This window comes from Pleurodeles waltl, chromosome 9 (assembly GCF_031143425.1).
Source record: "Pleurodeles waltl isolate 20211129_DDA chromosome 9, aPleWal1.hap1.20221129, whole genome shotgun sequence".
In the NCBI taxonomy this organism is placed as follows: Eukaryota; Metazoa; Chordata; class Amphibia; order Caudata; family Salamandridae; genus Pleurodeles; species Pleurodeles waltl.
Window position 1 is genome coordinate 982,364,344 of NC_090448.1, and position 14,677 is coordinate 982,379,020.

The window sequence follows — 14,677 nt, forward strand, 5'->3', positions numbered from 1 at the left end:
TACTCGAACCTCCAGTTACAGAGAATATGGACATATTGCCACGTGCAAAAGACCTCAAAGATATGCACGGTGGGAGGCTGGATATCTTAGATCAAAGACAGTCTGGAACCAAAAAGTAGCACCAAGCACTACAAAACACTTGGAGAGTAGAAACCATCTTTGGTGTTTGAACAGAACAAACATGTTTTGGTGAAGAACTGAGATCACTGGGCTACTGGAACTGCAAATGAATGATGAAAAGGTTCCCAACAAAGTACATAAGTAACACAAAACGGACTAATCTGAAATAATGGCCTTCTTTCTATTTATGACCATATTTCAAATAAAAATTCAGTTAAGAAAAATCACTCATCTAGAATCCCCATTCTTCATCTTGCAACTGTTATTGAATTCATAAGCACTGTATAAGGCTGCCTATGAGCATGTCTGTAGATCTAACACTTAGACAAATTGAGCGATGATGAATGTCAATGAAGACTGCTTGAGTGAGAAGCAAAAGCTGCAAGTCTAGTTCTTGGTCATGGTATCTTCTGCATAATCATAAGCACTACATATCTCCACCTATGTTCGAGTTACAGAACATCTCCACCTTTGTCTCGGATCCTGGATCCTGCACATAATGTGAGATAAAGTGGATGTTACTAAATCGTAAATTCTAGTTCACCTCCATGGGTATCCTCACTGAATACGACTGCCTATCTATAGGATCCTGGATTTCACACACAGGCAGAGAGATCTATGTTTATGGAGCTCAACGAAGACCCCATGACAGAGAACCCTTGGTTTCGCTCCTATTATACAACTGCCTGAATCGATGCATATAACGGGAGTTTCTGGCCAACTGTTTATCTGGGCTCAGCATGAGGCACTGCGACATTGCTACTGGTTGGCTCCTGACATTTACTTTAAGGAGGCATGTAGACCCTCAAGAGGCTCTTGGAAGCACAAATATAGAGACTTCAAAGCTAGCTTAATACAGAACAGCACAAGAAAAGCGCAAATAATAACAGATGGACTTACAGGGCACACTATACTCGCTCCAGCGTCAAAATTCTTCACACAGTTGATTAGTTCACACAAAAGCATAACTAATTTTCAAAATGTTGGTGTTCACTTTACCTACGAAGAATGAAATGCTATGCTGCTGCTGGTTGGATCTATACCGGGAGCCTGCAGGATGCATACATTTCATCATCAGAGCTCGATCCGCTCAGTAATAGGTCTAGAATCTCCTGGGATAATACTACGGACTCTGAATACTCCACACCACAGTATTCTCTACAGGCAATGTATTACTTTAATAAATAGTCAAATTATCACCTACTCATATCAGCTCTCCTAGTTCTGCACTCTGCCCTGTGAAATAACCTGGTCTGCTTCAAAGATATAGGATGAACAAATTGTGTAAATGAATTTGCAAATGATAATAAAGAAAACCAAAATCACAAAGTGACTTGGCACTATGCATGCCTCCTGTGCTAGATCCTGGGCTTCTGTTGTCTGGATTTGTTTTTAAGCATCTGGAAAGCATGAACATTGCAATGCACAACTGCATGTGCAGGCAAAGGCCCTCACTGACCGCACTATCAGTAAAAGTACAAAATAACTGTTTTATCACATTGGGGAGAGGGAACATCGATGGAAAATAACGTCAGTGTGCCTCGTTGTCAAAGGACTGTCGAGGTAATGGCGGAGAGTAAGACACGTCTCGTAATGCTTCAAAAGAGGAAATTGATTGATTGATTATGGGTCCGGTTGTCTTGTTTTACTTTTGTTTTCTGTGAACCGCTGCAAACTGAAAGAACATCACGACACTCCAAGAATCAAACCCGCAGACACAGCCCCCGCCGCCCCAGCACAACGATGATGCTCATTTTAGCTCCAATGCCTTAAACCTACGGTCGTTTGACAATTACTATATTACAAGTGGCTGACACCTGGCATGTTATCAACGAATACTACACATACGTGACACATGGAGTGAGAGGGAAGGGGGTGTGGCAAACAATTCCCACGTGGTACTTACGGTCTCTGATGCTTCTGCGTTTGCCTTCTGTCTTCGGAGGTCTGCCTTAATGAATCCTGATAGGAAGCAAGAAAAGTGACAAAGTGAGGCTGTAAATCAGTGCATTGTTCGCGGGACGTTAATCAACCTGCAAGGAGAGGAAACGCACAAGAGACGTGAAGAAGCAGCACACCAGGGTAAGGCACACGGAGAAGTGAAAATGCTCCGGGAAAACTGCACGCACCAGCACTCAGAGAAACAGGACACGTGGATTATCAGTGTTCGCCACGGCACTCCGAAAAATGACAACCCTCTGGGGAAAGGGTTTGCCCCAGCAGGCAGAAAACACGGGGGGTTGCAGTGTTCAACAGTGCACAGCGAAAATAAAAATGATTTGGGAAAAGTGTATGCGCCAGCAGACTGAGAAAGACAACACACTGCACGTCGAAAAATGAAAACGCTGTGGGAAAAATGCATGCACAGGCCACTGAGGCAGAGAATACATGTAACACTGCACGTCGAAAAATGAAAACGATGTGGGAAAAATGCATGCACAGGCCACTGAGGCAGAGAACACATGGGGATTACAGTATGCAACACTGGACATTAGAAAATGAAAATGCTCTGGGGAAACTGTGGAAAAGTGCTCATTCTCTCTAACGTTTATGTTGAACTTTTGGGTTAAATCCCTAAAGCTCATAGTATCTAGTTCCACCTATAGGTAGAAAACACCCAGGTTTACATCGAACTGGACTTCACTTATTCTATTTTAAAAGTAAGTATTTTTACTTTACAACGTCCACACACGATGAAGCAAATGAAACTCGAATGCAATAGACAGAAGGTTGATTTTCTCCTCCGAATCACCCAAACCTGTGCGAAATGTTTTCTGCACTAAATCCCTTAAACTGGAAGACATCACCCCAAAACGCACCTCTGCTCAATCTCAACCAGACTACAGCCAAGCTAGACAGATATCTCCGCCACATAATCAACACGTTTACAGATATTCTCACCCTTCTATGCGCTGCTGGTGGCACTGAAGGCTATGGTAATGTCCAGGGCCCGAATATGGCGCCTTCCTCTTCAGTGGCTTAGACTAACTCCACTCAGCAGTGCCACAGGCTGTGGTCAGGTTCATCACAAACACTGAAAAGTGGGAGCGCACTATCTTGCATCTGCCCACCTTAAATGGCTCCCTATTGATGCGTGCTACACGAAGAACTGCCCGCTTCACATTAAATGCTCTGAACCTACAAACTCCACCACATCTCACAGAGAAACCCCCCCTCCTCTGGAGGTTCTCACTCGTTCTGTTACAAAGACGGAAGATCTCCCTCCACTCATCGTTTCAGAAAATCAGTCTCCACGTGCTCTCCTGGAGTACGGAATGCCTCTCCCCCCCCCCCCCGTTCCTTTTGCAAAGCTTCGCTTCACTGCTTAATCTCCTTTCATATATTTCTGCAAATTGCCTACACCTCACTTCATAGATCACACCCCCCTTCTTTGGAACCACACTCATACAACCTAACAATATCAAAACTTCTAGCCTCACTTTTCATCCCATCACTCATTTGCAAGCTATCACTTAGCCTTATCAAGGATCATACTCAACTCCTATTTATCTAATCTACCAGAAAGAAACTGAAGCAAACGCATGGACTGATTTTCTTGGAAGCATACTAATAATCCAAATAATGAACAATAAAATAATTATCTATAATCACTGGATTAACCACTAATCTTGGGTTCCAGAGCTGCATGCTATTTACAGTAAAGTGCGTAACGCCTCGTCAGGGACAGTTTCAGCACAATAAAAATCCAATTATAATACAGGAGAAAAAATGCACTAAAACACATAGAAAATTGCAGCGCATCAACAGATTGGGAGGTGTAACACGTATGAGAAAAGTTCAACATACTACTGGGCACAAGAAATCTCTGACATGAATAAAATTATATGTTTACCTTTTTAGGGAATCCATCAAACTTACTCTCTGGGGTGGGAGGAGATTCACTAATCAGCGGGTGGTGAAGAGAATGGTGATGGGGAGGAAAATGCAACAGGTGGGCCAAAAAAGTGCAGCAGATGGGCCGGAAAGTGCAGCAGATGGGCCGGAAAGTGCAGCCATTGGGGCTGAATGTGCAGAAGCGCAACACATGGGATGAATGTAACAAAATGGAGGAACGTAATGCACACGGGGAGCCTAGCACAGTGGGGGAAAAGACCAAAACACCGGTGGAAAAGCTACACACTGGGAGAATCACGTCACATTTGCGTGGGAGGAGAGCAACAAACTGGCGTGGGAGGGAAGGGAACACATTGTGGGGGTAGGGGGAAGGAACACATTGGGATATGGGAAGCACAACTCACCAGAACATAGGGATAAGAGCAGCACATCTGCAGACTGGAAGATATGTAAGATCCAGAATGAAAACATGTAACAACACAAGAGAAAAGTGCAACCCACAATCAGTGGCACAACACAAAATGATGCAGAAAACAAAGAGGGTCCGTGACTCTTCCACATCTCACTTATACATTGGTCTTGGGTTGAATAGGGGCCCGGTGAGGTTTTGGAGAAGCCTGAAAGGTTCTAGGCCACTATGCACCACAGGGGCCTCAGTTATGCCTCTGCACACAAGAAGAAAAGTGTGACGCATGACAGAAAAAGAAGCACCATGTGAGGAAAAAAAGTGCAACACCGTTAGGAACTGAGAAGTGCAGCACACTGTAGTGGTGAAGCAATGGTGTAGAAATAAAGTAAAACAGGAGAAATGCAGAACATCGGAAGAGAAAGCAGCACATCAGTGGATGAGGAAGGAGTGGAGATGGCTGAATGCTGCACATAACATGCACATGCATGCACAGTACCAGTGTGTAACACTCTGTTTTAACAGTTACAAATGTAGTTTATGGTTTCCCTACAGTGTGACAGGGTACTCATAAGCGGATAGTGGTGTGCCACATGTCTCCAGCAACATAGCAGGCCATGGAAAAAAGTGTTAGACACAGTCTTTCTGACAGACATGTCATATAAGCACAAGCTCCCCAGGAGAAGTGTATTGTACTAGCAAGGTTCAGGATTTCCCCTATTTGGGGGTTGTTTTTGATGACAAAGATACCTGGAAACCCTGTATGTCTAGAATAGGGGTTCTCTTTAATGTTACAGTTGGTGCCACGTTTGACTTTGCTTTGGGAAATAAACCTATCAAGCCCCTCCCCGAAGTCTGTAGGCATAAATGCCTTCCAGTCCTCCTGTTTGGCCCTGCTCTCTGGGGGTATGCGGACATCAGGGCCCCTGCAATAGAGGAAAACCGTTTTTGCAGAAGGCTAGTGGGAGTTGGCCAAAATACTTCTGGTTTTTGCTTGCACACTGAACTAGCTCTTGAGTTTGTACAAGACACCATCCAGCTTGCTCCCTTCTTGCTATGGAGCTCTATTTGGACTAATGAAGATGCCTCATTTAACAGAGAGATCCTACAGGACTGCTTGGCTTGTGATCATGTGAAGGATATTCCTTGGCTGATGTACATAAGAAAGGTAGCCTATCTGTTGGGGCGTCCGGATATGTTTGAGGCTCCTGAGGGTCTGACCAGCCGTGATAAACATTGGGCTAAGGTAAATTTCCTGAAAATCCTGGGGGCAAAAAGAGAGGAGGAGGACCTAAGGAAAAAAATCTGTAAGGGATTATATTATGTTAAGGATGGGGGTGGGCCCTGAGCCCCATCTCTTAGAGATAAGAAATGTGAGAGAAAGGTGTCTCATCACGTGATTGCGTCTCGGGGTTGTCAGAAGTAACCTATGCTTTCCGCTAGGTCAGTACGATGAAAAATCTATCAGACTTTGCCCCTGCGATGGTGTGTCTTTACAGACTTTGATTCATTTTATTTTGTTCTGTGATTTTTATGCGCCTTTTAGCCTCTGTTTTTCACTCCCCATGCTGAGGCCTAAGGGTTTTGTGCAATATCGCCCAGCTTTTTTGTGGCTGCATATGGCTCCTGATGCATTGGTGTGGTGTGGCATGGGCTGGGGTCTTTTCTGAAGGGTGCTATTGCCTGGCGGAATAATTTAGAGTATTTTTAAAAGTTCTGCATTTTTTTTACTTGATTGTTCTATTATTTTCTTTTAACGAATTCTATGGTATTTAAATACTGGCTTAATTACATCAGGTTTTATGTATTGTATTGCTTATTTATCTTTATGGTTGATTATTTTCATACCGAATAAAGTGTTTTGATGATGATGTATTGTACTAGCATACATAAATCTGAAATACCAGCACTTTGGGGGAAAGTGCAATAACACCAAAATATAAGAGGTTTAGCACAAAGGCAAAAGGAAAGAAGTGAACAGACACCGGTACATCTGGAAAAGTGCAACATACCAACTCATAGGAAGGTCGGCAGACCAGCACACAGATGTGAAACAAAGCAGCACATGGGGAAAGGTGTGCACATACAAGTGCAAGGGGAGATGAGTCCCAAAACAACATACAGAGAGAAGTGCAAAACACCACAACAGCAAATGGAAAAGAGGGAAAAAACCCAGCACATGTAGAGAAACACAGAGAAGTGCAATATACCAGTTTATGGTGAGAAGAGTAGCGCAAAAGAAGTTCACCATACTGGTAGAAGTGCAAAAAAAAAAAAAATCAATGGGGAAAATGTGCGCAGATACCACTGCAGGAGAGAACAGAGGCAAAATAAGACAGATGAGAAAAATAAAACAGCACAAGGAGGAAGGTGCAACAAAGCAGCACGGCAACAGAAGCACAAACAATTAGCAGAGTGGCAGAATTGCAATGCACTACAGAAGTGCAGTGGCACAGGATAAGGGTGGCAGTAAAGTACAGCAGTACAGAGGGACAGGCGTGATGCATTGGCAAACTGTGAACAAGTGCACCACCCCGAAATATGAAGTCTTCTCACGACAAACATCACACCCTGGTATGTGGACACTGCTAGGAGGTCATATGTCTAAGGACCCAGAAGACCAGGAGGAAACTGCGTCAGAAGCTTGATCACATCCTCCGACAGGAGTGACATGGAGCTGCTGGGGGAAGCTGGACACAGCTGAAGTGGTATAGAACTAACAGCACGCTCCTGGAGGAAGCACGCAATGCTACCATCATTTTCGATGGACAGTAGATCCCACCACAACCCTTTTCACTGGGTCTGTGCTACCTTTGTGACTCCTACCTGGTGCAAAATGTTTGCAATCTGGGCCCAAATCTCTGTATATTATGGAGCAGACTAGCTTATACTGTATGTAATACAATATTTAGTAAATGACTTGCATATTCACAGTGCTTTCAGTCGCAGGATGGGACCTCGTTGCACTATAAAACCACACCACTGTTACCAACCAGAATTCAGTTATTTGACTGGTTACACATTTGCAGTGATCGCATTAACCAACTGTGCTTTCCTAGTATGTAAGAATGCATTTCTCATTGATTACTTTAACACAGTTCCCATACTTTTTCATGTACTTCATTCTGTGGATGAACTGCACAATACTTGGTAGGCTGTCACCGAGGCCCAACCAGCATCCATCAGCTGAAGAATACTATGTGTTCAGGAAGCTGCAGAGCCCGGTCTAAGACTCACAGCACAGGGTACTGGGGGTGATACTTTTAACCCAATGAACATTGCAACTCTGATTAATACAGTCCATGATAAAGCCCTCTGCTAAACAACAGACCAGACGCAGGCCATTGGCACATAAAAACTAGGTTTCCATAAGAGGCTGCCCCTAGTCAAAAGTGACGCGCCACATCAACTTCATAGTAGAAATATTCGTGTTTTCCTCATCATTCGGTCTGATATGGCTGGTGTTTATATGGTCATTCTTTGCATAGGTTGTTCTGACGATTCCACTCTTCTCCCTTTACTAGTCCTTGCCCAGACAGAAGAGCAAGCTGGCATCAGAGGAACTGGGCAGCACGGGCCCCGGGGCACGCTGCGAGCCCAGGGCCATTGACAGAGCTGCTGGGGCCGGGAAGCAGCAGCGCAAGGTCGCTGGAAGGAATCCTGCGCGCGGCAGTGTGCTGCTGAGATGAAAGTAAAACTGCGGAAACAGCGAGCAGCGCATACCTGTAATGATCGCCCCAACCAGCAGGAAGGCACACAGAAATATGTTTCCGGCTAAGGTGCCGTAGTCGTCGATGATTTGCCCCTGGCTGATGGTGAAAATGATGCCAAACACCTGCGGATGGGAAAAATGTGACAAAATGAGTATGCAAGAGAAGAAACATTACCCCCGGGTAAGCAGGGGCGTAGGAGACACTACATTTCTGGGGGGGACAGGGACAACCTTGAGGTGGGCCCCCTGCACAAAGTTTGCACACAGAAGGGTTGCTGTGGGGGGTGGAGGGGGGTAGATAGGGGAAGGGGATCACTTCCAGTCGAGTCCTGTGAGGCCTGCAATTCCCTGTCTGCTGGACCCTTTGCTGTCTGTTAGACAGCGATAGGCTCTGTGCTGCTGTTCGCCTGTGTGAAGTCCTAAGAGGCTTGTGCTGCCTGCTGAGCGCAGTGCTTCCTGTCGATTCCTGTGATGCCTGCCATGCACTGTGCTGCCTGTTGGGCGCTTTCTTTCTTGTCAGGCTGTGTCAGAGTCTGGGTCCCCGCCTGCCTATGAAGGCCAGTAAGGCCTATGATTGCTGCTAGGTCCTTGTCTGACTGTCAAGTGGCAGTGCTGCTACCTTCCTGTGAACTGCTGTGCTGTCTGACAAGGCCGGCCTTAGTGCTGGTGGTGCCCTGTGCGACACTGTTTGTTGGCACCCCCCAGTGACCACCTCTGCCACGGATTTCCTCACTACTATCCATCACCACTCTCTCTCAGATGCATTTCATTAGTTTTATAAGCACCACTCTACAGGGAAATATCCCTTACAACGCAATCAATGCAATGCAATGCAATGCAATGACCACACTGCCATTGCCACATATATGGGTCTAGCACACATGCCTTTACCACACGTCTTTACCACGCATATGCGTGGTTACAGCATAGAGAGCAGTCTAGCAGTCTGGGTGGAACAGGAAGAAGTAGAGGAGAGAGAGGTAAGTAGGGCTGTGGCAGGGTTTAGGGTGGGATGTTGGGGTCATTTTTAGGATAGGGTAGGGTCAGGGTAGATTTTAAGTCAGGGTGGAGTAGGTTTTAGGGTTCAGGACGAAGGCATGGGGGACAAGTAGCTTTTAGGACAGTATGGGGTAAGTTTTAGGGTACAGGGTGGGGGTCATGCAGTATTTAGGACAGAGCGGGTAGGTTTTAGGGTTCAGGGTGGGGGCAGGAGCATCAATGTAGTTTTTAGGGCAGTTCAGGGTAGGTTTTAGGGTTCAGAGTGGGGGTCGGGTAGTTTTTAGGACAGGGCAGGGTTACTTTTAGGGCTCAGGGCGGGGGGGTTAGGGCTCAGGGCAGAGTCAGTTTTAAGTGCTTGGGCAGGATGGAGTATGGTATCAGGTGTAAGGGGGCAGGGCGGGGAGAATTTACCACGCATGTTCCTTCACCAAACATGCTTTTACAACGAAATTTGTTGTAAAGGCATGCGTAGTAAAGACACGGTCGTTGTTGAGACCACCTTGTTAAGGCATGCATGATAGAAGCATGTCTTGTTCCATCATTCAGCCCTCATACCAGTCTAGGGTGTCAAAGCACTTTACATCGCACAGACATTACGCAGAGACAATCATCATGTGTGTGTAAATCGCTGTATATGAAATGTTACATAAGACAGAGGACTACAAGGTGTAGGTGTCATAGGTCAACCATACTGGTAGCAGATATACTGTAGTTTAAGAGTGCTTTATCTGGAGAAGCGCAAACTCTGAATTTAAAACATAACACCATGGTTCAATAATAAGAATTGATTTGCGCTCAAATTAACTTGTTTTGCAACATTGTTAATGAAAAAGTGAGGGGAAATCATAACACTCTAATCTATACCTTGATGTTTGCATGCAGCTCTTTGATGAATTAATTGCTCACTGTTATATATTCAGTTTTAATTTATAACTTGCAGGGGACAAAAAATGGAGCTCTCTGATGTAGGAAGCTGGCCTAGTGTGTGGTGAGTACCTATGTATGGTATTATCACCTTATCCCAGGTCCAGTTATCCCTAATTAAGGTAATGTAGGCATTGTCTAGAAGACAGGCTCTCTAGAGGTAGCTGTGGATGAGCAGCCAAGGCTTATCTAGTAGACATGCAAAGATCATGCAATACCACTGTAGTCACACAGCACTTACACACATGAAAGAAACATGTGTTACGAAAATATAGGTTCCTTATTACAGTATCACAAACACTAAAACACCAGATAGGCAATACTCCAATAGGATGTAAGTAACACACTATTGTATGTACAGTAGCAATCAGAAGTTGGCATAAATAGCAATAGAAAACAGTGAAAAGCAATAGGCAACACTGAAGGCCTAGTGGGGACCAGACCATATACTAAAAAAGTGGAATGCGAAAGCCGGGTCCCCACCCAAGGAAGTGGAATCGGTAGAGGGGAGCTGGAGGAACTAGGAAACCCCACAGGTAAGTACCAGAGTGCCCCCCACAGGAGAAAAGAGGTAAGTTACTGGTTTTTCCCCAACCCACCTAAAGGACTTCAGAGAAGGATATTGCAAAACGCAGACAAGATTACAAGAAACCAGAGGTGGATCCTGAAAGAGGAAGACCTGAAAAAGCAGGGGACGAAGTCCAGTTTACGTTGGAGTGTCCAGTAGTGGCAGGAGCCACTACCCACCGTCTGTGGATGCAGGAGTTGGTTGACGGGGAGACGAAGACGGTCAGTAATGCAGCACTGGAGCAGATGAAGTGTTCCTAGGTGATGCCCATCGATGTCTCATGCCAGATGAAGAATTGCAGTCATTCTGTGGTGTGGAAAACCCACCAACAAGCCTTGGCAAAGGCAAATGTCGCAGCAGGAGAAAAGTGGAGCTGCCGGGGACCAGCAAGGTCAAGGGGGACTCAACCCAAGGAGGGGAGTCCCAGGTGACCCGCAGCAAGGCATAGAGTCTGGAGAAGGAGAGGCAGCCCCCACAGAAGACCCACAGGCAAGGAGCCCAAGAGCTGCACAGACGCCCACGCAGCACACCTAAAGAGAGGTCCCATGTCACAGGCGAAGCACGTAGAGGGCTGTGCTTCACAGAAAATAGTGATGGGGCTACACAGAGCATAAAGATCCCTTGGAGGAGAGGTCAACAAGCCTTGGTAGCTGCAAGAGACACAGTGCATGTGGGTACTGTGCTGCATGGGAAGGCAACGACCTACCTGCTCCAAAGTTGGTCAGCTGGTAGAGAGGACCAAGGAGACCACTCCAGACTACTACCCCTGATGCAAGATCCACGCAGTTCAGGAGGAGAGGAGATCCACGCAGCCAGCTGTTGTTGCAGTTGGTGCCTGCGGATGCAGGTAAGTGACTCCTTCACTCCAAGGAATTTTCCTTCTTTCTTCTCATGCAGACTGAAAACTTGCTGCCCTCAGAGGAAGCACAGCCCGGGTAAATGTTGCAGTTGCTGGAAGGAGCCAGAGAAACAGTGTTGCAGGGCGAAGTTGTCGCTGGGACTGCAAATTGTAGGTTACTGTGAAGTCCAGTTGCGGTTCCAGTGGCCAGAAGTCAAAGTAAACATTGCAGAGGAGTCCTGCTGGAATCTTGCACGTCGAATCTGAGGACCCATCCAAGAGGGAAATCCTAAATAGGCCAGAAAGGGGGATTGGTCACCTAGCAGGGTGACCACCTAATAGGGGGCTGCAACGTCACCTGCCTGCCCTGGCCACTCAGATGCTCACAGAGGCCTCTGCCCACCTTGGTTTCAAGATGGCAGAATCAAGTGGCCACCTGGAGCAGCTCCGGGCACCAGCCCTGGGGTGGTGATGAACAGTGGAGTGGTTACGCCAATTTCTATTGCCCAGTTTCGTGCCAGAGTAGGGGCAGAGGTCCCTGAACTGGCACAGACTGGTTTATGCAAGGAGGGCACCAAATGTGCCCTTCACAGCATACCAGTAGCTTGGGGAGGCTACCCCTCCCAAGCCTTGTAACACCTATTTCTGAAGGGAGAGGGTGTTGCCTCCCTCTTCCAAAGGAAATCCTTTGTTCTGCCTTCTTGGGCATGAGCTTCTCAAGCAGCAGAAGGAGGGCAGAAATCTGTCTGAAGGGTGGCAGCAGCGTGGGCTGCCTGGAAAACCCCAGAAAACTAGTAGGAGCAATGCTGGGGATCCTCTAAGGAGCCCCCAAAGTGCATGGAATCATACAATCAATACTGACAATAGTATTGGGGTATGATTCTGACATGTTTGATACCAAACATGCCCAGGTTCGGAGTTACCATTATGTAGCTGGACATAGGTAGCAACCTATGTCCGGTACACATGTAAAATGGTGACCCCGCGCTCACGAGGTCCAGGAAAATGGAGCTGGGGTTTGTGGGGGCACCTCTGCTCCGGCAGAGTGCCCTCACACACAGGTACTTGCACCCAGCCCTCGGGGCTAGGAGGGCCTACCATTGGGGTGACTTACAGTGACCTGTAGTGAAAGGGTGCATGCACCTTTTCACGCAGGTTACAATGGCAGGCCTGCAGACACATTTTGCATGGGCTCCCTATGGGTGGCATAATACATAATACATGCTGCAGCCCATGGGGAACCCCTGATCCCCCAATGCCCTGGGTACCTGGGTACCATACAGGGAGTGCAGAATTATTAGGCAAATTAGTATTTTGACCACATCATCCTCTTTATGCATGTTGTCTTACTCCAAGCTGTATAGGCTCGAAAGCCTACTACCAATTAAGCATATTAGGTGATGTGCATCTCTGTAATGAGAAGGGGTGTGGTCTAATGACATCAACACCCTATATCAGGTGTGCATAATTATTAGGCAACTTCCTTTCCTTTGGCAAAATGGGTCAAAAGAAGGACTTGACAGGCTCAGAAAAGTAAAAAATAGTGAGATATCTTGCAGAGGGATGCAGCACTCTTAAAATTGCAAAGCTTCTGAAGCGTGATCATCGAACAATCAAGCGTTTCATTCAAAATAGTCAACAGGGTCGCAAGAAGCGTGTGGAAAAACCAAGGCGCAAAATAACTGCCCATGAACTGAGAAAAGTCAAGCGTGCAGCTGCCACGATGCCACTTGCCACCAGTTTGGCCATATTTCAGAGCTGCAACATCACTGGAGTGCCCAAAAGCACAAGGTGTGCAATACTCAGAGACATGGCCAAGGTAAGAAAGGCTGAAAGACGACCACCACTGAACAAGACACACAAGCTGAAACGTCAAGACTGGGCCAATAAATATCTCAAGACTGATTTTTCTAAGGTTTTATGGACTGATGAAATGAGAGTGAGTCTTGATGGGCCAGATGGATGGGCCCGTGGCTGGATTGGTAAAGGGCAGAGAGCTCCAGTCCGACTCAGATGCCAGCAAGGTGGAGGTGGAGTACTGGTTTGGGCTGGTATCATCAAAGATGAGCTTGTGGGGCCTTTTCGGGTTGAGGATGGAGTCAAGCTCAACTCCCAGTCCTACTGCCAGTTCCTGGAAGACACCTTCTTCAAGCAGTGGTACAGGAAGAAGTCTGCATCCTTCAAGAAAAACATGATTTTCATGCAGGACAATGCTCCATCACACGCGTCCAAGTACTCCACAGCGTGGCTGGCAAGAAAGGGTATAAAAGAAGGAAATCTAATGACATGGCCTCCTTGTTCACCTGATCTGAACCCCATTGAGAACCTGTGGTCCATCATCAAATGTGAGATTTACAAGGAGGGAAAACAGTACACCTCTCTGAACAGTGTCTGGGAGGCTGTGGTTGCTGCTGCACGCAATGTTGATGGTGAACAGATCAAAACACTGACAGAATCCATGGATGGCAGGCTTTTGAGTGTCCTTGCAAAGAAAGGTGGCTATATTGGTCACTGATTTGTTTTTGTTTTGTTTTTGAATGTCAGAAATGTATATTTGTGAATGTTGAGATGTTATATTGGTTTCAGTGGTAATAATAAATAATTGAAATGGGTATATATATATTTTTTGTTAAGTTGCCTAATAAGTATGCACAGTAATAGTCACCTGCACACACAGATATCCCCCTAACATAGCTAAAACTAAAAACAAACTAAAAACTACTTCCAAAAATATTCAGCTTTGATATTAAAGAGTTTTTTGGGTTCATTGAGAACATGGTTGTTGTTCAATAATAAAATTAATCCTCAAAAATACAACTTGCCTAATAATTCTGCACTCCCTGTATGTAGGGACTTATAAGGGGCACAAGTATGATAAATGTGGTGTGTGTGTGTGGTCCAAGCAACCAAATTTAATGGGACAGAGCACTGGGGTCCTGATTAGCAGAATCCCAGTGAACAAAGTCAAAACTTATTGACAACAGGCAAAAAGTGGGGGTAACCATGCCAAAAAGAGGATACTTTCCTACATCTGACAAAAGCAGTAACCCACTGACATATTCACATTATATGCACTTTGTGATCTGCATGTAGACGTTCTTGCAGCAGGCATAGTAATCCTGTACGTTATGATGAGTCAAAACTTCCACTAGACAAAACTTCAATCTCTCTTCAGACCATCAATCACCGGAATTATCTTGAGATTTTTATTGTTGCCTGAAAACTGTTGGTGGCAAGGAACACCCAGCAGGTGCT

General features: G+C 45.9%; 1 protein-coding gene across 5 annotated transcripts in view; it reads right to left on the bottom strand.

Moving 5' to 3' along the window:
* The window catches only part of FLVCR2 (FLVCR choline and putative heme transporter 2), a 347,527-nt gene that overhangs the window by 65,685 nt on the left and 267,165 nt on the right, over nt 1-14,677 (bottom strand). For all 5 annotated transcript variants that reach the window (XM_069208452.1, XM_069208453.1, XM_069208454.1 and 2 more), the window contains exons 8-9: nt 8,105-8,216; nt 2,027-2,082 (exon numbers count right to left, since the gene is read on the bottom strand). In XM_069208452.1, coding sequence (XP_069064553.1) covers nt 2,027-2,082; nt 8,105-8,216 — 168 coding nt within the window. The remainder of the gene's footprint in view (nt 1-2,026; nt 2,083-8,104; nt 8,217-14,677) is intronic.